Genomic DNA, 27,354 nt, shown 5'->3' with positions numbered 1-27,354 from the left:
GTACACTTCAAAAGTATGAGTAATGTATGAATATCATGCTTTACAACAATAATTTTAGTAGTCAGGTGTGAGAATTGAAACTGAAAATCTGCTAAGACTTCAGTGATACTAATAAGTGGTTCAGAGGCCAGATAGGCTCAGGGAAACCACAAGACACCCCAGATTGAGAGACTGTCAGCATTCTATTCAAGAGTCAACTGATATATTAATAAAGGAAGATGATTGAGAAATTAGTTTTGTTTTGTTTATTGTCCTGTATTGATATGTCCTTCAGAGTGTTTCCTAACTTGCTTTTTAAAGAGCACATTCATTTTTTTTTCAGGAGGAATTCTATTTCAGTAGTGTACAAGTTCCCCACTGGGTGAAGGTTTTCTCAGCCTGTCACTCTGACTTTATTCTAATCCAGTGTATGAAGGTATTTTGTAACATAAAAGAACAGATAATACATTCAGCCCTACAATTTGTACAAAAGTGGCTGATAGTACACAGTCTGACTTCTAAACTGTAGAGATCTTAGGGCTAGCATATAAAGTGAGTCATATTTGAAAAGATCCTGGAGAAAATGATTCTATGAACAGATTCTATGACCTTTATTATCAATTACTACCAAGGTAGTTTCTATTTGTAAAATATGTTTCTTTATATATTTTTCTTTCTTTCAAAATAATTTTTTGTATACATAAAAAGATAATTTGTATACATGTTAAAAATTTCAAAGCATGAAAAGTATGAAAAGATAATAAAAAGAATATAAAAAGAGAATAAAAATATATGCAGTGGTAAAAAAAAGCCTCTCTATCTTAACCCTCTCATCTCTCAATTCCTCTTCCCAGGGGCAGTCACCTTTAAAAGATTTTTGCTCTATGCATTTAAAAGCAGTTGTGTATATTTGTAAACATACACATATATATATTTTTAAAAATGTTATACAAAAGGGAGCATAGTACATTCCTTCTTATGCATCTTGCTTTTTCCATTTAATATAGTTTGAAAATTGTTCCACATAAAAAATATAAAATTTGAAGTGTTTACTTTATTAATGCAGGTCAGCTTTCCACTGTCAAAAGGAAATAGAGCATTGAATTTATACTTCCAAAGCTAAATGTGTGTGCATGAATGTAGCATTCTGATTCAAAATAGAGAATGTTTTTCTTTGAAAACTGGCTTTCAGATGCCTGTTATCAAAGTAGAATAATAACAAAATAATATAGGAAATTGAAGTATATCTGAAATCCTCAAAACTAAAACAACCTGATATCCTTTATTATCCTGTGCTCTATACTTTATCAGCAAAAAAAGCCATGACAAATAAACAAGTGGATAGTAAAGATTTAGTTTAAAACCAAAAAGTTCCAGACTATTTTGAGGACAGTAAAAATTCAGCCTTATGTTCTGAAAGAACTCTGAGCTGGAAATCATGAATTCCAATCCCAATTTTTCCAAGAATTAGTCATGTCATTATGAGTAAAGCATCTTACTTCTCTGGATCTCAGGTTTTTTTTCCACCTGCAAAATTAGTGGGGTGGATGATGATTAAGTTTATGATGACAACGATAATGACATAACATGATAATAGTAAATGTTTATTACCCACATACTTTGTAATAGGCACTTTATAAACATTATAAACATTTACTCCTCACAGCAACACAATGAGACACATATTATCTCCATTTTTGCAAATGAAGAAACTGAAGCTCATAAAGATTGCATAGTTTCCCAAGATCAGAGAGTAAGTGGTAGAATCAGTTAGAATCCCTGTTTTCTGGATCTGAAGCTTCAGTCACTGTTTTCCAACCTTTTCTCTTAATTTGTGCTTGATTTTCATAAGCGTAAGAATTTGTTCTGCCCCCACTGTGATTCTAATATGCTTCCTGATATTGAAAATCACTGCATTATATTATTTTCCAATTTTATATCCATCTACATCTTCAGTATGATAGCATTATTATAAAATTAGATGCTGAAGTGCCTGTTGAATCATCAGAGTAATTAATATTAATAGTCATTATAGTTTTAGTGTTAAGTGTAACTGGAATATTAATTTAATCAGAACATGCAATTCCCTGGCCAATTTAGGAGTATTTGGATGGTCACAGCCACCTGATCAAACAAAAATAGAATTTAATACAACTTCTCCCCATGAAATAATTTGAAAAAAATAATATATCATTTTTAAAACTACGAATCCTAGGGATTGAATTACTTTGTGAAAGAACACATTAAATTTCTAAAAATGCATTTAGTGGGCCTTTCTCAATTAGTAATTTTTATTCTCAGTGGCTATTTTGGCATGCATGTGTGTTTTAGGAATGCTATCCACAGGTCCAATGCCATCATCACATTGTCCAACAGCCCCAGATTGTCCATTCTCCACACTGTCAACAATCCCAGTCTAGCCAACAAATCCAAACCATCATAGGAAGTGACTCGATTTCTACAAGCACTGGAAATGAACTGTGCCATGGTGGATCAAATCACGTACATGATCAGGTAAGATCAATCAGCTGATTCCTTATGAAACTGAAATAACTCTCTTAACCCTTCTCACACCACTGTATATGCACCCACATTGAATTTTCATCAAAATATTGAGGTACTTGTGTTTTGTTTGTGGCATTTTTAAAACAAAATTTTCTATTTCCTCTCAGAAGACAAAATAATTCAGGTCTATTAATGCATTAAGTCTATGAGGGAAGTTATAAACTGATTAATGAATACCTAATTTCTAGCCGATCCTCCTTTCTAAACTGGATTCAATGGTTGTGCAACATTAAATATTTTATGAGGCATGGTATTTAAATGGGCAATGAATTGGAAATGATATTATCTAAGGATTATAATGGTCACATTTCACAAACTGGCAATTACTTCCTATATGCATTCTATGAAAATGTGCTATTTAACTCAAGTCAGAAAATGTATCCATTTTATTGTATAGCACATCAACTAAAAAGAAACTAAAACTTGGTTGCTAAGGGGAAATCTCTTGGGATACAATCACCAGTGACTAATTTATATTCTGAAAACTTTGGAAACTTGGAAACATCTGTTATACAAGTGTTAAAGGAAAAAAATATTTTATTGTATCTTGGTAAAACTAACAACAATAACTGAAACAGTGGGGGAATCAATCAACATTTGTATTTTGCAGATCTTTTTTCCCAGTAACGAAAAACTTGCTTAGATTGACCTCTTTCATAGGCAGCTCTTACTAAAAGATAGAAGGAAAAGAATAAGAAAAAATAAAGAAGGAGATTGCACATATAAGAATTTTGATTGGTTTATATTAAATATATATGAGATTATTTCTAAGGACTGAAACTTTGAAATATGTACTTTGGCCACATTGATCAAAAATAACAATAAAACATTTTAAATTCATATTTTTCTACCCTAAAAAACCCTAAAATTATATTTTCTTTGAATCTCATGTATGGAAATATTGCCATCTACGATTACTCTAAAACATGGTTCAGATGGTGTTGAACTTCTTACATTAAAGGGATTGGTAATAATGCTTAAAAACATTTTATTAAGTTAAATCATTTGAAATTGTCATTTTTATAGGTCTATGTTTGTCAAATAGCAACAATTTCATACAGTTTAGTCTAATTCCTTGCTTTGCTTCAGAATCCTCATCATAAATAGAGAGTTATCACTCATAAGTTACTTGTAAAGGTTTGCACATGGTAGAGCCAGGATTCATACAGAGAGATTTGGGGAGTACTTTATCAATAGGGTAAACATAAATAGAGCACTGGACTAAAAGCCTGCTAGTGGAGAGGTACTGGTGATATAACAGAAAGTGGACCAGCTTCAGAGAAGGAAGAACTGGGTTCCAGTCCTAGGCTTTGTGCCTTTCAAGCTGTGTGCTTTTAATAAATACTAAATCTCTCAGAAACATCCTCATCCATAAAATTTAGGTAGTAATGTCTACCTCACAGGGTTGATGTAAACTCTAAATACAAACATATGTTGAAAGTTCTTTATAAGCTATAAACTCTACAACATAAGCAAATGTCACAGAGATTTTCAGAGATTCTTAGAAGCTATTTCAAGTGTAAAACTGAAGCTAGAATAATAACAGTAAGAATGGAGAGAGGGACAATTATCAGAGATGGAAACAATATCACAGGGTTAAGAATCTAGTCCAGTGTCAATGGTGATGCTATAATATCCTCTCACTAGCTTAGTACAACTAATAATATATTTGACCAGACTAGATATTGTCTATATTGAAAATTGAAAGAGCTGAATAATTAATATATTAATTTTTTTATTATTTATGCTTTAGGTTGAGATTATAATCTGGCTTTGTTAATATTGGAGAGGTTTCTTTTTAATAATAATTTTTTATTGGTATGTTAGTCATCATACCGTACATCCTTAGTTTTTGATGTAGTGTTCTATGATTCATTATTTGCGTATAACACCCAGTGCTTCATGCAATATGTGCCCTCCTTAATACCCATCACCTGCCTATCCCAATACCTCACCCCCCTCCCCTCTAAAGCCCTCAGTTTGTTTCCCAGAGTCCATAGTCTCTCATGGTTCATTCCCCCTTCTGTTTTACCCACCCTTCATTCTTCTCTTCCTTCTCCTACCGATCTCCCTGCTATTTCCTATGTCACATAAATGAGTGAGACTGTATGATAATTGTCTTTCTCTGCTTGATTTATTTCACTTAGCATAATCTCCTCCAGTCCCAACCATGTTGCTGCAAATGTTGAGCTATCTTATGATCCAGCAATTGCACTACTGGGTATTTACCCCAAAGATACAGACATAGTGAAGAGAAGGGCCATATGCACCCCAATGTTCATAGCAGCGTTGTCCACAATAGCCAAATTGTGGAAGGAGCCAAGATGCCTTTCAACAGATGACTGGATTACAAAGATGTTGTCCATATATACAATGGAATATTACTCAGCCATTAGAAAGAATGATTACCCAACATTTGCAGCAACATGGACGGGACTGGAGAAGATAATGCTAAGCGAAATAAGTCAAGCAGAGAAAGACAATTATCATATGGTTTCACTCATTTATGGAACATAAATGTAGGAACATAATAAGTAGGAATTTGGTAGGAGAAGAAAGGGAAGAAGGAAGGGGGGTAAAAAGAAGGGGAGATAAACCATGAGAGACTATGGACTCTGGGAAACAAACTGAAGACTTCAGAAGGGATGAAGGTGGGGGACTGGGATAGGCCGGTGATGGGTATTAAGGAGGGGAGGGCACGTATTGCATGGTGCACTGGGTTTTTACGCAAGTAATGAATCATGGAACTTTACATCAAAACTTGGGATGTACTGTATGGTGACTAACATAATAAAAAATTATTATAAAAAATAAAACCAATTTTGTCTGATAAAAAAAGAAAAAGGAAAAAAGGGAAAAAATAAAGAAAATTTTAAAAATTAAAGTTGAAAGATTAAAGACTCATGGGAAAAAAGCCATGAATTCTATGTGCTGTATTCTCCTAGTGCTGGAATTTTGCAGTTCTGATTGATTGGTAAAATTGGTCTTGGATGAATATTCTTGCTGATCTTTTGGGGGAGGGGACTTTTGCTTGATTTTCAAATGTCTTTGCCCCAGACAGAATTGCACTGCTCTTGCCAGGGGCCAGGCTAAGGAATCTGCTCTAGTTTGCTCTCTGTAGCTTTTTTTTTTTAATGATTTTTATTTATTTTTTTTGTCAGAGAGAGAGAAAGACAGAGAAAGCACAAGCAGGGGGAGAAGCAGAGGGAGAGGGAGAACCAGGCTCCTCAATGAGCTGGGAGCCTGACATGGAGCTCAATCCCAGGACCTGGAGATCATAACCTGAGCCAAAGGCAGATGCTTAACCATCTGAGCCACCCAGGCACCCCTCTCTGTAGTTTTTGTTCCCTGAAGGTTTTCCGCACAGCTTTAGAGGATGAGAATGAAAATGGCCACCTCCCAATCTCTGGCCCTGGAGCCAAAAGCTCAGAGCTCCACTCTTCAGTGAGCCCTCAGAGAAAAGTAGTCAACCCGTCTCCCTGGTCTCTGTCCACACTCCATGCTCACCCTGCCTGTGACTGTGTATTTCTATTTCTGACACACAGCCCTGTTTGGAGTCTCCAAACCCAGTGATTCCTGCAGCGCGCTCCCTCACTGCTCTTCCCAGGGAGGAAGGGGAGTCTCCCCAGATCTGCCACTTGTTGGGCCCCGGTTTGGGGAACAGTCCCTCGATAGTGCCACGGATCCTGGTTTAAGGCAACCGCAAGCTGAGAGCCCACTCCTCAGCTCACTCTTTGCAACTGGCTTCCCTGCTCTGATACCTGGGAGTTCTGCTGCACTCAGGCACCCCCAGTCTTTCTGTGACCCTGAGGGTCCTGAGACCATACTGTCCCTGCTAGGGTTCCACCCACCACTTAGCCACCAGAGCGACATCGCTCAGCATAGCAGACTTCTAAAAGCTCTAATTTTGTGCTCTGTTGCTCTATCCCTCGCCAGTAGCCGGCTGACAGAGACTCCCTCCCCTCCGAAGGTCTATCTTCCCATATACCGCCTCAGATTCACTTCTTCGCACATCCTACCTTGCAGAAAGTGGTTGCTTTTCTGTTCATAGAGTTACTGCTGTTCTTTGGTCTCTTGTTGAGTTCATAGGCGTTCATAATGGTTTGATAGCTATCTAGTTGAATTCCTGGGGTCAGATGAAATTTAGGTCTCCTACTCCTCCGCCATCTTAGACCACCCCTAAGAAAAAAAATATTTTAAGACAGTTTGAAATCATGAAATTACGCTGCCAAATGAATCACACTGGAAGGAAAAAAAATGATTTTGACAGCATCCTATTGCACGGGATTATAAGAAGCTAAGAGGAAAAAATATGCAAAATACTAAACATCAAATTAGCTGTGTGGAGATTCTAATGGGAGCTCGGCATTGAATATTATTGGTTAACAAAATGCCCTCTTCTACTTGGGAAAATAGTTTTGGAAGGGACACGCATAGAGAGGTGAGGCAGGGAGGGGTTATCTATCTGGCCAGCTACAGCAATGAAATAACCTGAAGATCACAGAATGACACTGACATGACAGCTAGATTTTCTCCATATCCAGTTAAACTTGAATTTTAAAATCATATTGGAAACCATGTTTTTAAGCCACTTCCAGTTTGGTAAATATATAGATGCTTCATACAGGAGAAATGCATATGTAAAACTTGAAATCAAAAGTATTCTTTTGATTATTTTTAATAAAGAGTTGCCTAATTTTAATCTTCATTTCCCGAGAGGGGTCTACCACTAAGGGGCTGATTGACAAGATCTAGAAATCTAGGTAAAACTCAAATGTCAGTCTCTAACTCTGCAAGGAATTCAGTTTAGTTGCTGCAGTTAGACTTAACCTACACTTAGGAAGAGAATGTAAGGGATTACCATGACATTCTTGAGGAAGTTTTTAATCTATGCTTTTTTTGCCTTTAAACATTCTTGGTCAGCTTCTTTGAAAAACCTGTAAAAAAAAAAAAAGAAATCTTTCCAGAATCAGCTAGCATTTGGGATCACTTCTAAACATGTAGGTAGGTGACTTCTTTAAATTCAACAAGTATTTACTGAGCAACTAACTATAGGATGTTCAACCACTATTGTGTTAGATACTATGGGATATAACAAGAATTATGACTCAGAGTGACGGGAGCTCAGCGATGGCTGCCCTGCCACTGCACAAACGGCTGTTGGGAAGCTGGTGAGCTGTGGGCACCGGGGCCTCCACTGTCTGAGCTGCAGTTCCTGACTCTGCAGCTCCTGGTTCTCAGAACTTTTATATTTAAAGTATCCAGAAACGAAAAGAAAGGTAGTGACTGCTGGTACGATGAGACTGAGTCTTAATGAGGAAGCTTACATTTAAAGGAAGACTATGAAAGACAACGAAAACTAAGATTGCTGCAAGTTCGAGAACCAGAAAAGGATATCGTTTTACAGATAAAATAAGATATAAAACAGAGGAGAAATCAGCAATTAACTTGTTTGACAGAGGAACTAAGGACAGAATGGAAAGAATCACAAACTCAGAAAATAAAGAACTTGGAAAAACTGTATTTGGCAAGCTTAAGAAGTATGGGAGAGGGACACCAACGGGCTAAAGAAAATGAACCTGATTTGAATGCTCTGGCACAGCAGGCAGCAGAAAGAAGAAAAAGCAGAAATGAAGCATAAAGAGTCTCTGAAATTACAGAAAAATAAAAAAGAAGAACTAATGAAAAAAAAGTGGGATATAACAGCTGGAAGGGAAGCACTGTTTGTGGGAAAAAGAGAGATCTGCCAAAATTACAAGTCTACCAACACCTCCAACTCTTTTTGAGAACATTGATCTAAAGAGAACTTCTAATGTGAAAACCAGTAGTTCCACCTAACATCAGCTTTGCACTTTGGTGAATAGAGAGATGGGCACAAAGCAGGTGATTGACTTACTGTTGTTCACAATCCTCACTTTATTTCTTTGTTCACTGAAGTAAGTTATATCTATACATGTTCTTTGTGAAAAATTTGGAACTATACACATAAGCAAAAACTATAGGAAAAACAACTACAATTCCATCACCAAAACGTAATGTGATTAATCCATTAATTAAGTCATTATAGCCTTTATATATACACATATACACACACTTTTCAAAACATAATTTTTATAGGCACTTAATATCTCATCATAGATTTGACCATTGTTCTTTTGTTCTTTTATTTTTGCTTCTGTAAATAATGCAAACATAATAATCTTGTACATTTTTCTCTACAACTCTGAGGTACGTGTGAAGTAGATTCCTAGAAGAGAAATTACTGGTTGCAAACTATATAACATTTGATACAGATACTCAATGTGAATCATTAAATTGCCTTTTAAAAAGTATTGGCAATATGGGAGAATGGCCATCTTATCATATCCTTATCCATTTCCTTGTATGGGTTATTATGGTTTAGAAATTATTGCCAGTCAGATACAGATACTCAATGTGAATCATTAAATTGCCTTTTAAAAAGTATTGGCAATATGGGAGAATGGCCATCTTATCATATCCTTATCCATTTCCTTGTATGGGTTATTATGGTTTAGAAATTATTGCCAGTCAGATACAGATACTCAATGTGAATCATTAAATTGCCTTTTAAAAAGTATTGGCAATATGGGAGAATGGCCATCTTATCATATCCTTATCCATTTCCTTGTATGGGTTATTATGGTTTAGAAATTATTGCCAGTCAGATACAGATACTCAATGTGAATCATTAAATTGCCTTTTAAAAAGTATTGGCAATATGGGAGAATGGCCATCTTATCATATCCTTATCCATTTCCTTGTATGGGTTATTATGGTTTAGAAATTATTGCCAGTCAGATACAGATACTCAATGTGAATCATTAAATTGCCTTTTAAAAAGTATTGGCAATATGGGAGAATGGCCATCTTATCATATCCTTATCCATTTCCTTGTATGGGTTATTATGGTTTAGAAATTATTGCCAGTCTCAAGAGTAATAAATGATAATCCTTGTTATTGAAATTGCTATTTCTTTGTAACTGTATTTTAATTTCTTTTCATGTTGGATATATTTGGCTACTAGGAAAACAAACTTCCTCAATATAGCTTTCTAGTTTAGAATGCAGCAAATACACATTTTGGTTAACTGCTTAATGGCAGTTGTTAAAATCACTATTCAGTCAAGATCTAAGATGAGTATTCTCATCATAGAATTAACTTCTAAGAAATAAGAATAAATATTGATTTGTTTAAAATCATAAATTATTATTACAACTTCAATATTATTATAACATAGAAACAATAACTTCAGTCTGTGGCTAACTTGCTTTTGTGGTTACTGTACTACATTTTGCAGTACTAAATAGATGTTCTCTCTCAAGTACGATTGATGAAAAAAAACATGTTTTTACCTAGCTGTAGTATAGGGTACCACTGATGGTCTTAGAGTAAGTTATTAAACTTTTCTCTTTGATAGTAACTGAAAGACCTCTCTTCAGTTTCTGGTTTGAAGATTGGATCAGTAGTTATAATTTATAAAAACAGCCCCACAAACTAAAACATTCTGATATCTTCTTTATTTGCAACTGTATACCATCACTTAAGAAAAATCTGTCACAGGACACTTGGGTGGCTCAGTCAGTTAGGCGTCTGCCTTCACCTCGGGTCATGATCCCAAGGGACTGGGGCCGAGTTCCACATTGGTCTCCTTGCTCAGCGGGGAACCTGCTCCTCTCTCTACTTACCACTTCCCCTGCTCGTGTGCTCTCTTTCTCTGACAAATACATTAAAAAAATCAGAAAAAAGCAAAATTACCTCTGAATTTTCATCTGCATCTTAAGCTTACATCACATGCACAATAATTTAGCATCTTTTCTGGAGTAGAACGATAGCATCTTTACAGCCGGTATCATATAAAAAATACTTGCACTCTTGGCATACATGGTTGGTGACTTCTTTAGAAGTTTTCTGAAAATAAAGTATTTTCATGTGTTCAGTCAGCCTTTTTAACATGTATGAGTGCTATCATGTTTTGCTTGAATATCCTGCTAAAATAGTTCTGAAATCTCTTATAAGTCATAAAATTTGTCTTTGGTTGAAGGTTGATCAGCCAGCCTACTATATCCCCACTTAGAGCCAGTTATTCTCTGAATTATGTTTAGCTACATTTAATTTCTATGCACACAACTAATAGAACAGGCTTGCAATTTCTGACTTACTCATGGCCTTCATTGTGTTTGTTCCTTTGTCAATGACAGTTGCATAGCACTTGTTAAAAATGGATTTTTTTGTCCTAGAAGTATTTTTCCAATCAGATACACTGTATTGTTTGCTGTGAGATCCAGCAAAGTACACAGGTAAAGCAGAAACAGTTAAATTCATCAGTTTACTCTGCTGTCATATTTAAAAGCATTTCTGTCTAAATGTCTGATGTACAAGATGCAGAAGTAGCATACTTAATAATATCACTTACTGTTTCATGCCCTGAAGATTATAATTCATGGAAAAGTTTTTAGAAACATGTTTTCTAAAAAGAATTTTTGCTTGGGATTCACAGTTTTTGCAAATTTCACATACCTTTTGAGTTCAACTACTAAAAATGTAATCTAACAATTATTTCAACCAGATTTTTGTCTCAATTTTTAGTGTCATTAACACAAATCTATAAGGGATTGTCTTCCTAAAGAATTCTTGTAAAATCTTGTTTTGAATTTGGTTGGGCAGTCACTTTAACCCTTTATTTTCTTCATATCTTCTATATACTTCATCATGTTCGGGCTGAATATGTTTATTGTGAATGCTGTATATTTTGAAGTTTTTCCTTCCCTTAAAATTTTGGTTTAGCAAAATTGACATTCTGCTATTAATTCACCTTCAAATGATCTGACAAATTTCCAAACAACATTTTTCTTAAAAATTTCATGGCCTAAATGGAATGAAATATTATTCCTGAAAGTTATTTCATTTAATTTTATGCATTTTAATACCCTAAATAAATGTTTTGGAGAGTTAATAAAAAAAAGTATGACTCATTTTTTAATAAAGATTTTATTTATTTATTTATTTATTTTAGAGAGAGAGAGTGCAGGGGGAGGGGCAGAGGGAGAGAATCTTAAACAGACTCTGAACTGAACATGGAACCCAATGAGGGGGCTCCATCTCATGACCCTGAGATCATGACCTGAGCCAAAACCAAGAGGCAGATGCTTAACTGATTGAGCCACCCAAGTGCCCCTCACTCTTTACTCTTAAAGTTTATTTCTTCAGGGTAGGGACAGGGACCAAAGAGAACAAGATTTACATATGTAAAATAATATGAAAACAATTTAATATAATGGAACACAGAGAGTTAAGTTGAATTAGCTTGTTGGCTGGTGTACTTTTAGTTTTCATGCTGGTATTAAATCTTGAGATGGTTTTCAAAGTGTGGGTAAGATTTGGATACACAGCAAGAAGGAGAGAGAATATTCCAAGGAGTGAAAAATGTGAGTAAAGACTAGAGACAGAAATAACACGATGTGTGCCCAGGACAGTGAAATCCACTATGGTTGGAACAGAGAAAATGTTGGGGAACAGAAAGTGTTACTATGTGTTAGCACTTGAAGGTTTTATATTGAATATACACAAGTTAATAATTCTATGACATCAAACATATTATATGATGATATTGACCTTACCAGTTTATCTACTCATGCCTTTATATAGGAGACTTTACTCTCTTTGGGAGGCAATCATTATTTCTTTCAGAAACCAACTTCAAAGAGTACGTAGACAAGATAACATTGTGCTGTATTCACCAAGACTTACAAAACTGTAAAAAATATATATATATATCTTAACGAAAACATAGAGAACCCAGAAATGGACCCTCGGCTCTTTGGGCAACTAATCTTTGATAAAGCAGGAAAAAACATCCAGTGGAAAAAAGACAGTCTCTTCAATAAATGGTGCTGGGAAAATTGGACAGCTACATGCAAAAGAATGAAACTTGACCACTCTCTCACACCATACACAAAAATAAACTCCAAATNCACAAAGATAAACTCCAAATGGATGAAAGACCTCGATGTGAGACAGGAATCCATCAAAATCCTAGAGGAGAGCATAGGCTGCAACCTCTACGACATTGGGCACAGCAACCTTTTTCATGACACATCTCCAAAGGCAAAAGAAACAAAAGAAGAAATGAACGTATGGGACTTTATCAGGATAAAGAGCTTCTGCACAGCCAAGGAAACAGTCAAAAAAACTAAGAGACAGCCCACGGAATGGGAGAATATATTTGCAAAGGACACCACAGATAAAGGACTGGTATCCAAGATCTACAAAGAACTTCTCAAACTCAATACACAAGAAACAAATAAACAAATCATAAAATGGGCAGAAGATATGAACAGACACTTTTCCAATGAAGACATACAAAGGGCTAACAGACACATGAAAAAATGTTCAAAATCATTAGCCATCAGGGAAATTCAAATCAAAACCACACTGAGATACCACCTTACACCAGTTAGAATGGCAAAAATTGACAAGGCAAGAAACAATTGTTGGAGAGGATTTGGAGAAAGGGGATCCCTCCTACATTGTTGGTGGGAACCCAAGTTGGTACAGCCACTCTGGAAAACAGTGTGGAGGTCCCTTAAAAAGTTAAAAATTGAGCTACCCTATGATCCAGCCATTGCACTACTGGGTACTTACCCCAAACATACAGACGTAGTGAAGAGAAGGGCCATATGCACCCCAATGTTCATAGCAGCATTGTTCACAATAGCAAAATCATGGAAGCAGCCGAGATGCCCTTCAACAGATGACTGGATTAGGAAGATGTGGTCCGTATATACAAGGGAATATTACTCAGCTATCAGAAAGAACGAGTTCTCAACATTTTCTGCAACATGGACCGCACTGGAGGAGATAATGCTAAGTGAAATAAGTCAAGCAGAGAAAGACAATTATCATATGGTTTCTCTCATTTATGGAACATAAGAAGTAGGAAGACGGGTAGGAGAAGAAAGGGATAAAGAAAGGGGGGTAATCAGAAGGGGGAATGAAGCATGAGAGATTCTGGACTCTGAGAAACAAGCTGAGGGCTTCAGAGGGGAGGGGGTGGGGCAATGGGACAGGCTGGTGATGGGTAGTACGGAGGGCACATATTGCATGGTGCACTGGGTGTTATACGCAACTAATGAATCATTGAACTTTACATCAAAAACCAGGGATGTACTGTATGGTGACTAACATAATATAATAAAAAAAATTGTATCTGAAAAAAAAAGAAAACATGAAGATACTATACTGTAATTTGAATATGGCCTTTTCTATTTATATGTATTTTTTAAAGATTTATTTATTTTAGAGAGACAGAGAGAGAGTGTGTGTGTGATCATGAGTGGGAGGGGCAGAGGGAGAAGGAGGGAGAATCTCAAGCAGACTCTGCCCTGAGTGTGGAGCCCAAGATAGCACTTGATCTCATGACCCTGAGATCATGACCTGAGTTGAAACCAAGAGTTGGACACTTAACTGATTGTGCCGCCCAGGCACCCCAATTTATCTGTATTTTATAAATGACTTACCATATCACAGACATGGTTATGAAAACTCATCTTTGTTTACTTTGCAATATTTGTAAATCTTCTATTTGCCTCAGCATGCATGATTTCTTAGGGTCTACATTCAGAGGACAGGTTGAAAAGGAAGAATTAGTGGTCAAATTTGAAGTCCATTTATCATCTATATACTTAGGAATAAATGTATTTATAAGACACTTATGGTCCCACATGCAATATTAAAGGTAGTATGGAATGCAGTCTAAGTTATTAACCTCTAGGTAGTGTTTTGGAGATGCAACACAAGGTGGTCAACATTTTTGAAAAGATTGGTACCAAATTATATGAAGCCAATAGAATAGGTCTTATTTAAGACACTGTTCATAGTAATTTGTGTTTAGGACTTCATATATCTTTGAAGTCTATGAATTTTCTACATTTGGCCATTAGCTACTCTTTCCCATGTCAGATTGACTAGATATTCAGTCCAAATAATAACCGAAGGGAATATAAGAAGAAATACACAAAAACATATTGAATTGAGGTTAATTTAATCTAAGTGTAATATATGCTGATAAATTAAGCTGCATTTCACTGAGAAGATGCAAGCCCAAATAAAATTAATTCTTTTATGTCAGTATAATTCAAATAATTCATATGTTCTTTTCCAACAGAAAACAGAAGAGTAAGTCATGTGGTGATAATGGGCAATTTAGAGATTTTGATTCACTTGTTTTACTGTTTTATTTAAATATATAGGTATATATCTCAAGAATTTTTATATAAATTATTCAAGTTTTGCATTCATTAGATCACTTAGATTAGTGAAATAAAATTGAAAATGTTATTGTAATGTTGTTTTTCCCTTAAAATCCTCTCATATTGAAAAATGTGTACCTCAGTTGTAAAGAAAATTTAGTGGGTTGACTCAAGTAATGACTTTGTAATGACTTACTTGTATTCATAGGTTATGTAACTTTTCCTCATTTGACATCAAAACATCTATCAACTTAGAAATACTTAATGTTGTTTATAATTGTGCTTGATGCTTTCTTCAGGTGATAATTCAAGATGATGGCCCTGAAAAGTTGGACCCCAAATATTTTGGAGAGTTACTTGCTGATCTAAGCCGTAAAAATACAGATCTATATTATTGCTTATTAGAACATTTGCAGAGAATTGGAGGAAGGTACTGTAAATATATAATATCATTTGCCTTGATGTTGTAGCCATCAAACATTTTATGATACTTTGGTATTTTTTAATGTACTTTATTTTTTAGAGCAGTTTTAGGTTCACAGCAAAACTCTAGTACTTCTTTTTTTAAGGTTTTATTTTTAAGTAATCTCTACACCCAACAGGAGGCTCAAACTGACAACCCCAAGATCAAGAGTCACGTGCTTCACTGACTGAGCCAGCCAGGTGCCCCAAAACTCTAGTATTTTAATGGGGAAATAGGGTAACTATATGAGCAGATCTGAGCAAATGTCTCATTTTAAGAGTTAATGTACTTAATGAAAATCATCAAAAAAGATCACACCAGTCCTTTTAGCATCAGTAAAGAATTCCTCGGACCTTCTTTTGTAACATACTTTGATGACAAATGCAACCTCTTGGACAGGGAGCTCAAAAAAATGCATAGCATACTATGACTTCTTATAAGATATTATACTGATGATACAAAATACAATCCATTGTCAATACACTACTATTCATCTTCCATTGATTTATGCTCAATGTACAAAGGCCAAAGTTTAATATACATTTAGTGTTATATATTATAAATAATGTTATGTACTATTTTAATATATATTATACTACATATAATATATTAAACAAATTATATAAGTATCTGCAAATTAATAGAAATATGAATGTGTATGTTTTATAATTATAGACTAAATAATAATTATATGTATTTACATATATACACATAAACAATTTATCAACTGTTCATGCATAGATGAGAGCATATTATGTCCTGAAATGAATTCCATAAGCTACATAAGCTGGAAAAGTTGCCTTTTGCTACATACTCACATCATATATATGGCCAACTATCAGACAAATTCTAGGAAAGCTCCACAAATTCAGAAAAATATGTAGGATAAAAGAAAGTTGGTAGATTTTTTTTTAGTTCACACTTCACTAACTGTATTCTTCTACATCTTAAAGATCTTTAATCTCTTATCCATCTTTTTCCTCTCCATTTATTACAGTCCTTTCTCTCCATTTTTAGCTCCATCCTCTCTAACTTTTCTCACTTTCATATTCATGTCTGCAACCATTCCCTTACTATCATCCTCAAGTGCCTTACCGTCTTATCTTATTGTCCCTCCCACTTAGCAAAATTCCAATTCTTGAGTAGCCTAGCTATCTGCTTTATTTATTGTTTCTTTTACCACTCTTTTTACCACTTTGTATCTACTCTGTCCAATACATAACACTCACTACCCCTAGAATTCAGAGAGCTCTGTGAGGGCTGTTTTATATACCAGGGTTTCCTTGGTGTTTAGCATGGTGATTAGTTTAGTGTGGTGTACCGTAAATATTTGTTGGATATATGAATGCCTTCTTTTTTAAAGTTTTTATTTAAATTCCAGTTAGTTAACACACAGTGTAACATTAGTTTCAGGTATTCAATATAGTGACTTAACACTTCCATACATTACCTGGTTCTCATCATAAGTGCCCTCCTTAATCCCCATCACCTATTTAACACCCCCCCACTCACCTCCCTTCTGGTAACCATGTTTGTTCTCTATAGTAAACTTAAAAAACTCAGCACACAAAAAACAAATAATCCAATTAAAAATTGACAGAAGACAAAGGATACATGTACCCCAATATTTATGGCACCATTATCAACAACAGCCAAACTATGTCCATTGACTGATGAATGGATAAAGAAGACATGGTGTATATATATACAATAAAATATTATTCAACCATCAAAAAGATTGAAAGCTTGCCATTTGCAATGACATGGATGGAGCTAGATTGTATTATGCTAAGTGAAATAAGTCAGTCAGAGAAAGACAAATACCATATTATCTCACTCATAATTGGAATATAAGAAAAAAAACAGATGAACATATAGGAAGGGGGGAAAAAAGGAGAGAGAGAAATAAGCCATAAGTGACTATAAACAATAGAGAACAAACGGAGTGTTGATGGAGGGACGTGGGTGGGGGATGGGCTAGATGGGTGATGGGTATTAAAGAGGGCACTTGCTGTGATGAGCACTAGGTGTTGTATGTAAGTGATGAATCACTGAATTCTACTCCAGAAACCAATGTTGCAGTACATGTTAACTAACAAAATCTAAATTTAAAAAAATGGGAAGAAGACATGAATAGACATTTTTCCAGAGAAGATATACAGATGGCCAACAAACATATGAAAAGATGCTCAACATCACTGATCACCAGGGAAATGCAAATCAAAACTACACTGAATGCCTTCATTACTGCTACATCCATAGTTGAGCACTGTTAGAGAAAAGCACAGGCGTTTATTTGAATTGGAGTCATCATAAATGCATGATTTCCATCTTCAATTAGTCCTTCTTCATTGTTTTATTCGAATAAACACCTTTTCTCATTACCCAAACAACTATTTCACACAACCAGCCATTTGCATAAGGTCATTACCTTAAAATCTTCCCCCTCACTCTAGTCAATTATTTATTGAGTGTACACTATGTGCTAGAGACACTGTGCTAAGTACTTTTCCTGTATTGTCTAATTTGTACAGTAACCCTAGCAAGTTCCAAACGGAGACCAAAAGGGAGTAAGTTATTAACTTAAGGTCACAACAGCTACTAAGTGCTTGAAATGGATTAAACATTTTTGAGTATTTTTTTACCTATAACCTGTGACTCAGCTTTTCTACAAAGCCTCCCTTAGATATTTAGTTTGGTCAAGTGTTCATCTTCAGTGCATTCATCACGCCCCATGAATATTTTTATCAAAGTATCACATTGTAAAATCAAGAGCATAAAGAGACTTAGTCTTAAGTACCCTGATTCTAGATCCAGAGTTCATACCCTGGGCTTGTGTTTCAGCTTTTGTTACATACTTGATGTGTAATGTCAGGCAACTTGTTTACTTTCTCCATTCTTCAGTTTCTTCATCTGTAAAATAGGGATTATAATAACAATACTTATCTCTTAGATTTGTTATAAGCCAAAAATGGTTTAAGACATACACTTACAAGCAGCATCAGCATGATGTAAGAACTTGGAAATAGTACCACAGAATCAGATACTCAGGGAGTTATACACAACTAATGAATCATTGAACACTGCATCAAAAACTAATGATGTAATGTATGGTGGATAACTTAACACGATAAAAAAAAAAGAAACTCAGGGAGTGGGGGCCAGCAACAAACCCTCCAGAGGACTCTGATTTATGTTCAAGTTTGAGAATCACTTACTTAAGGCCACAAAGGTCAAACAATCTGGGAATAGAGCCCATATTCTGAGGACATTTTCTCCTTAAGCAAATCACTTAACCTTTCAGTATTAGATATATATATCTCCAAATTATTTAAGATAATGAAGACAAATTGAAGAAATTATCATTTTTTGAGTCATCAAATTTGAAAAGTTCACAGTATTTAGACTGGTTTGACATCGTTCAAATTTTGTCTAGGAACAATTATGTTTATATGAAGTAAGACAGTATTTGTCTTTTATATTGCCCCCAAATAGTTCAGAGCACATGGATTTGACAAAGTTGCTACTCAGTAAAGGGTTATAGAATGAGAGTTAAGTATATTCCAAATTTATTAGTTCACACTAATTAGAAGTAGATAAAGTAACTGAGCTTAGGATGTTACATTATTTCATAATGATTACCCCAGTAAAGGTGTAATTCGTGGCTTGGGAACAACTCTTTCATTGAAGGGTTTTGATAAATTTACATGTATGACTTGAAGATGTGATTAAGCAATACAAAGCCTTGAATTTAATTCTTAGAGTACCTAAAATACTACATACACAAAAGAGATAGAAAGGTAGTGTCTCCGCATTAATAAACACTCCACAGTGGAGAGGGTCTTTTAAAATTTTGGTGATTAAGACTTTCTGTTAGAAGGTTGTCAGTTTATTTCTCCTTATTCTTTCCCTCTTTTCCAACTTTCATTCTTCTTGTTTTGTTTTGTTTTTCCTTATTATATTCCTTCCTTCCTAGGAGGTGAGATGACATATAGTAAGTGCCACTGTTTTCAAAAAATGTTTAAAGTTTTTATTTAAATTCCAGTTAGTTAACATACAGTGTAATATTAGTTTCAGGTGTACAATATAATGATTGAACACTTCCATACAACACTTGTGCTCATCATAACAAATGGACTCCTTAATCTTTATCACTTATTTAACCCATCCCCCCACCTCCCCTCTGGTAACAATCAGTTTGTTCTCTATAATTAAGAGTCTGTTTCTTGTTTTGCCTCTCTCTCTGTCTCCATGCTCTTTTGTTTTGTTTCTTAAACTCCACTATGAGTCATATGGTATTTGTCTTTCTCTGACTTATTTCCTTTAGTATAATACGCTCTAGCTCCACCAATGTCATTGCAAATGGCAAGATTCCGTTCTTTCTTATGGCTGAGTATATTTCATTTTATATATACCACCTCTTCTTTATCCGTTCATCAGTTGATGGACACTTGGGCTGTTTCCATAGTTTGGCTATTGTAAATAATGCTTCTATAAACATAAGAGTGTCTGTATCCCTTTGAATTAGTATTTTTGTATTCTTTGGGCCAATACTTAGTCACGCAATTGCCGGATCCTAGAGTTCTATTTTTAACTTTTTGACGAATCTCCATACTGTTTCCGGAGTGTCTGTGCCAGTTTGCATTCCCACCAACAGTGTAAGAGTGTTCCCCTTTCTCCACACCCTTATCATAACAACTGTCATTTCTTGTGTTGTTGATTTTAGGCACATCTTTTCATGTGTCTATTGGATATCTCTGTTTGGGAAAATGTCTAGTCATGTGTTCTGCCCATTTTTATTTTTTTAATTTTTATTTAAATTCTAGTTAGTTTGGGTGCCTGGGTGGCTCAGTCAGTTAAGTGTCTGCCTTCAGCTCAGATCATGATCCCAGGGTCCTGGGATCAAGCCCCACATCAGGCTCCCTCATCAGCAGGGAGTCTGCTTCTCTCTCTGCCCCTCCCCCAGCTTGCAGTCTCTCTATCTCTCTCTTGCTCACTCTCTTTCAAATAAATAAAGAAAATCTTTAAAAATTAAATTCTAGTTAGTTAACATAGAGTGCAATATTGGTTTCAGGAGTAGAGTTCAGTGATTCATCACTTACATACAACACCCAGTGCTCATCATAGCAAGTGCCCTCCTTAATACCCCTCACCTATCTAGCCCACACCCCGCCCACCTCCCTCCATCAACCTTCAGCTTGTTCTCTGTCTGTAAGAGTCTCTTATGGTTTGTTCCCCTTTCTTTTTCTCCCCCTCCCATACGTTCATCTTTTTGTTTCTTAAATTTCACAGATGAGTGAAATCACATGGTATTTGTCTTTCTCTGACTTATTTCGCTTAGCATAATATATTCTAGCTCCATCCACATCATTGCAAATGGCAAGTTTTCATTCTCTTTGATGGCTGATTAATATTCCACTATATATATATATATATATATATATATGCATACATATACTATATCTTCTTCATCCATCCGTTAATGGACATTTGAACTCTCTCCATAGTTTGGCTATTGTTGATAATGCTTTCTGCTCATTTTTAAATTGGATTATTCATTTTTTGGGTGTTGAGGTTCGTAAGTTCTTTGCATATTTTGGGTACTAAACCTTTATCAGATGTGTCATTTGCAAATATCTTCTCCAGTTCTATAGGTTGCTTTTTATTTTATTGATTGCTTCCTTTGCTTTGCAGAATCATTTTATTTTGATTAAGCCCAAATAGTTCAGTTAAAAAATAATTCAATTTTGCTTTTTAAAAAAATTTTTAATTATGTTGTTAGTCACCATACAGTAGTACATCATAAGTTTTTGATGTAGTGTTCCATGATTCATTGGAACACCCAGTGCTCCATGCAATATGTGCTCTCCTTAATACCTATCACCAGCCTAACCCAATCCCCCACCCCCCTCTCCTCTGAAACCCTCAGTTTGTTTCCCAGAGTCCATAGTCTCTCGTGGTTCATTCCCCCTTCTGTTTACCCCCCTTCATTCTTCCCTTCCTTCTCCTACCTATCTCCCTGCTATTCCTTATGTTCCACAAATGAGTGAAACCATATGATAATTGTCTCTTTCTGCTTGACTTACTTCACTTAGCATAATCTCCTCCAGTCCCGTCCATGTTGCTGCAAATGTGGGGTGATTGTTCTTTCTGATGGCTTAGTAATATTCCATTGTATATATGGACCACATCAATTTTGCTTTTGTTTCTCTTGCTTTGGAAGACATTTCTAGAAAGAAGTTGCCATGGGTGATGTCAAAGAGGTTACCTGTGTTCTCCTCTAGGATTTTTATGGTTTCAGGTCTCACATTTAGGTCTTTAATCCATTTTTAATTTCTTTTTGTGGTTGGTGTAAGAAAGTGATCTAGTTTCATTCATTTGTATGATGTTGTCCAGTTTTCCCAACACCATTTTTTTGAAGATACTGTCTTTTCTCCCGTTGGATATTCTTTCCTGCTATGTTGAAGATTAATTAACCATATAGCTGAGGGTTCATTTCTGGGTTTTCTATTCTGTTCTATTGATCTTTTTGTCTATTTTTGTGCCAATACCATACTATTTTGATCACTACAGCCTGGTAATATAACTTCAAGTCCAGAATTGTGATGCCTCCAGCTTTGCTTTTCTTTTTCAAGATTGCTTTGGCTATTCAGGATCTTTTCTGGTTCCATACAAATTATAGGATTGTTTGTTCCAGCTCTGTGAAAAATATTGATGGTATTTTGATAGGGATTGCATTGTATATGTAGATTGCTTTGGGTACCACAGACATTTTAGCAATATTTGTTCTTCCAGTCCATGAGAATGGAAAGTATTTCCATTTTCTTGTGTCCTTTGTAATTTCATTCATCAGTGTTTTACAGTTTTCAGAGTCTAGGTCTTTCACCTCTTTGGATAGGTATCTTACTTTTTTTGGCACAGTTGTAAATGGGATTGATTCCTTGATTTCTCTTTTGGCTGCTTCGTTACTGTTGTATAGAAATGCAACAGATTTCTGTATGATGATTTTGTGTCCTGCAAGTTTACTGAATTCCTGTATCAGCTCTAGGAGATTTTGGTGGGGTCTTTTGGGTTTTCTATATATTGTATCATGTCATCTGCAAATTGCGAGAGTTTGACTTCTTCCTTGCTGATTTGGATGCCTTTTATTTATTTTCCTTCTCTGATTGCTGTGACTAGAACTTCCAGTACTATGTTAAATAACAGCAGTGAGAGTGAATATCTCTGTCCTGTTCCTGACCTTGGAGAAAATGCTCTGTTTTTTCCCTACTGAGGATATTAACTGTGGGTTTTCATATACGACCTTTGTTTTGTTGAGGGTATGTTCCCTCTAAACTTTGTTGAGGGTTTTTATCATGAATGGATGTTATACTTTGTCAGATGTTGCATATGTTTATATGATCATGTGATTCTTATCCTTTCTTTTATTAATGTGGTGTGTCATGTTGATTGATTTGTGAATATTGAACCACCCTTGCAACCTAGGAATAAATCTCACTTGATTATGGTGAATGTTTTTTAATGTATTGTTGGATTTGGTTTGCTAGTATTTTATTGAGAATTTTTGTATCCATATGTTCATCAGGGATATTGGCCTGTATTTCTCTCTCTCTCTCTCTCTCTTTTGTGGAGTCTTTATCTGGTTTTGGTATCAGGGTAATGCTGGCCTTATAGAATGAATTTGCAAGTTTTCTTTCCTTTTCTATTTCATGCAATATTTGAGAAGAATAGGTATTAGCTGTTCTTTAAGTGTTTGGTAGAATTTTCCTGTGAAGCCATCTGGCCCTGGACTTTTGTTTGCTGGGAGTTTTTTGTTTTGTGATTCAATTTCTTTGCTGGTTATTGGTCTGTTCAAATTTTTTATTCTTTCCTGTTTCAGTTATGGTAATTTATATCTTTCTAGGAATTTATCCATTTCTTCCAGGTTGTCCAATTTCTTGGCATATGGCTTTTCATAATATTCCTATAATTTTTACATTACTGTGGTGTCAGCTGTTATTCCTCCTGTCTTACTTATAATTTTATTTATTAGGGTGCTTTCTCTTTTTTTTGATAATTATGACTACAGGTTTATCAATTTTATTATTTTTTTCCAGGAATCATTTCCTGTTTTCATTGATTTTTTTCTATTGTTTTACCCCCGTATCATTTATTTCTGCTGTAATCTGCATTATTTCCTTTCTTTTTTGTAGCTCCTTTAGGTGTAAGTTTAGGTTGTTTATTTGAGATTTTTCTTACTTCTTGAGGTAGGCCTGTATTGCTATATATTTCCCTTTTAGGATCACTTTTGCTGCATCCAAAAGGTTTTGGACAATTTTGTTTTCATTTTCATTTGTTTCCATGTATCTTTTATTTTTTCTTTGATTTCCTGTTTGTCTGATTCATTTTTTAGTAACATGTTGCTTAAGCTCCATGTATTTGTGGTCTTTCCAAGTTTTTTCTTGTGGTTGATGTCTTTTTCATAATGCTATGGTCAGAAAAGGTGCATAGTATGATTTCAAATTTATGTATTTGTTGAGACCAGTTTTGTGACCAATATGTGGTCTATTCTGGAGAATGTACTATGCGCACTTGAAAAGAATGTGCATTCTCTTGTTTTAGGGTGGAATGTTCTGAATATATCTGTTAAGTCCATCTGGTCCAGTGTGTCATTCAAAGCCATTGTTTCCTTGTTGACTTTTTGTTTGGCTGATCTGTCCATTGATGTAAGTGGGGTGTTAAAGTCCCCTACTATTATTGTATAATTATCCTTTAGTTCCTTTATGTTTGTTATTATGTGCTTTATGTATTCGGGTGCTCCCATGTTGGGTGCATAAATATTTACAATTATTATATCTTCTTGTTGGATTTTTCCCATTTACAATTATATAGCCCTTGTTTGCTTCTTCTTACAGTCCTTGTTTTAAAGTCTAGTTTGTGTGATATACGTATTGTTCTTCAGGCTATCTTTGACATCCATTTGCATGATAAATGTTTCTCCATCCCTTCACTTTCAATCTGCAGGTGCTTTTAGGTCTAAAATAGGTCTTTTGTAGGCAGTGTATAGATGGGTCTTATTTTTTAATCCTTTCTGACACCCTATGTCTTTTGATTGGAGCATTTAGTCCATTTACGTTCAAAATAATTATTTGTTTATATGCATTTATTACTTTTTTGTCATTGTTTCTGGAGATTTTTTCTGATCCTTCCTTGCCTTTGTCATTGTTGGGCTCTCCTTTGCGCCCAGAGTCCCCTCGAATATTTGTTGCAGAGCTGGTTTAGTGATCATGAACTCCTTTAGGTTGTGTTTTTTTGTTTCTTTTTTTGTCTTTGTTTGTTTGTTTGTTGTTGTTTTTTGTTGTTGGGGAAAGTATCTTTCTTATTTTGCATGTTAGCCTTGCTGGATAGAGTATTCTTGACTGCAGATTTTTCCATTCAGCACTTTGAATATATCATGCCACTTCCATCTGGCTTGCCAAGTTTCTGTTGAGAAATCTGCAGCTAGATTTGTGGGTCTTCCCTTGTTTATTAAGGACTTCTGTCTTGCTGCTTTTAAGATTTTTTTTTCACTGTATTTTGTAAATTTAATTACAATATCTTGGTGTGTGCCTGGTTTTGTTGATTTTGATGGGCGTTTTCTGTGCCTCTTGGATCTGGATGTCTGTTTCTTTCTGCTAATCAGGGAAATTTTCAGCTATTATTTCTTCCAATAAATTTTCTGCCCCCTTTTCTCTTTTTCTTCTGTGACCCCTATAATATGAATGTTATTACATCTGATGGAGTCATTGACCTCCCTAAATCTATTCTCATATTCAATTAATTCTTCTTTCTCTCTTTTATTCAGCATCTTTTTCCCCCATTATTTTTTCTTCTACATCTCTCATTCATTCCTCTGCTTCTTTCAGACTGCTGTTGATTGCATCAAGCTTGTTTCCAATCTCATTTATTGCATTATTCATCTCTGACTGATTCTTTTTTAACTCTTTTATCTCTGTGGTAGGGGGTCTCACTGATGCCTTGTATTCTTTTCTGAAGCCAAGTGAGTATCCTTATGATTGTTGCTTTAACTTCTCCATCAGGCATGTTACTTTTATCTGTTTCACTTAGATCTATTGCTGTGGCTGTGGCCTTACCTTGTTCTTTCATTTGAGATAAGTTTCTCTGTCTTGGCATTTTGTCTTAGTGTCTGCCTTCTTCATGTTAGAAAAGCCAGTTATGTCTCCTGCTCCTAAAATTAATGGCCTTATGAAAAAGAGGTTTTCTAGTGCCCAGGGCCTGGCACTTCAGGGATTGTCTCTGGTATGTGCTGTGTGCACTCTGCTGTGATATTTTGGCTGTGGTATCCTTCAGGCCTGTCATCTTCATAGGCTCTTCTTGCCTGTTGTGAGCAGTGTTTGGTACCTGGCCTGAATATGTTGACTTTTTACTCCGTGTGATCTGGTCTGATTATGAAGTGAGACCTGACACCAACTCTACCAGGACTGAGGCCCTGCAGATTTCTTGTTAGGAGATGTGGTGTGAGCAGGGGTTTAGGCTGGTCTTCTGGAGGAGGGGCCCACTCTGCTGGTACTGAGGTATGCTTGACTTAGAAGGGCAGTCCCACCAAAGTGCAGGCAGGTAGGTTTGGTATAAGCAAGTTAGGCAACCAGTGTCCTTGCTGAGCTGCTTACTACAGGTGCCTCTTTCTTTATGCCAGAATGGGGGTAGGAAATGGTGCCAGCCAGCTCCTTTCTTCCCAGAGAGGCCTCTCTGTGAAAGCTGCCTCTCAGGGATGTGCTCTGAGTGGAGTGTATAATCTCCCTGCTGTGTGCCCCAGGCATACTTCAGATCTTTGTTGCCATACCATCTGCCCCCAGGTTGTTTGCCTGCCTTCTCTTCAAGAGCAGAGCAGTGCTCTCAGGGCTCTATCTCAGCTAAACCTGCAGTCCTTTAAAACCAGGCTTTAAGCCCTGCTGGTTGCAAGGTCTGACTAAATTCAGCCCTTCTCATTTTCCAAGCCAATGGCTTTGGGAAAACATTCTCTATGTGGGTTTCCCTGTGTGCTACTCTCTCCCTCCCTCCCTCTCTCTCTCTCTCTCTCTCACCCTTCTCCATGACCATGGCTCTCCCCTCCACAACACCCAGAATCTGTTTCTCCCTTAAACCACATCTCTACACTTCCTACCTACTTTGATGTGGCTTCTTGTCTCCCTTTAGTTGTGAAGTTTGTTCTGTCAGTGTTCAGGTCGATTTCTAGGATGTTTAGGATGATTTGGTAGTAATCTAGTTGTGTTCATGGGAATAGAGGAACCTAGGGTCCTCCTACTCTGCTGCCATATTCCCCTCTTCTCCTGCCACTGTTTCTTCTTCTTCTTTTTTTTTCCCCCAGCCCATTGTAATTCTAGCCATCATCCCCTGGTGAGGATGGAGATGTAATCCACATTGACCTCTCCACCTCCTTGCTCTGATGTTTTTGTTTTCACTCTCTCTTTCCCTCTCTTTCTGTACTCACTTTTCTTCTTTTTCCATGTTACAATTTAGCAATGAGTGAGTGCAGGGTCAGAATTAAGAAAGGTTGTCTCGTAAAACCATCCTGGTTACTTTAAAACATTGCAGTATTAAGTGCTGTTGATTGTTCTTTGCTTTATTTGTTTGTTTTGTTTTCTTATTTGTAGAAAGAAATGACTAGGGACATGTGTACTAGATTGTCTTGGAAAGTGGAATAGTTAACATAGAGGTCCACTAATACTGTGATAATTCCAGTTAATAGTAATGTAAGATGACTAAAACTGCACTGATTCATATTTTTAACTTGTTGTAACTCCCAGTATATGCATGCTGTTACTTTAGTAAAGCATTCAAAAAGTATACGGTATTTTATTTATTTATATTTCTAGGGCCTCCCCACAATTTCTATTTTGGGCAATACAGGAATTCCCACATACATACATAGAAACAACTGCAAATATGTAGCCATGCCTCAGGAAATTGAATTTTCAGTTATCTTCCTCCACATTAGTCTTTTTTTTTAAACATATGCAAGGTGTTTGGTACAGTGAGTGACCCTCTTATCTCCGTAAGCAATATATTACTCATAAGCACTTACTTAGAAGGTAAAG

At 35.8% G+C, this 27,354-nt stretch overlaps 1 protein-coding gene across 4 annotated transcripts in view; it reads left to right on the top strand.

Moving 5' to 3' along the window:
- The window catches only part of POF1B (POF1B actin binding protein), an 87,687-nt gene that overhangs the window by 27,587 nt on the left and 32,746 nt on the right, over positions 1 to 27,354 (top strand). For all 4 annotated transcript variants that reach the window (XM_019793019.1, XM_019793020.1, XM_019793018.1 and 1 more), the window contains 2 exons: positions 2,311 to 2,493; positions 15,114 to 15,244. In XM_019793019.1, coding sequence (XP_019648578.1) covers positions 2,311 to 2,493; positions 15,114 to 15,244 — 314 coding nt within the window. The remainder of the gene's footprint in view (positions 1 to 2,310; positions 2,494 to 15,113; positions 15,245 to 27,354) is intronic.

The sequence above is a fragment of the Ailuropoda melanoleuca genome, chromosome X (genome assembly GCF_002007445.2).
Source record: "Ailuropoda melanoleuca isolate Jingjing chromosome X, ASM200744v2, whole genome shotgun sequence".
Lineage (NCBI taxonomy): Eukaryota > Metazoa > Chordata > Mammalia > Carnivora > Ursidae > Ailuropoda > Ailuropoda melanoleuca.
The sequence above is the reverse complement of the archived record's forward strand: the minus strand, read 5'-3'. Positions and strand labels throughout refer to the sequence as shown.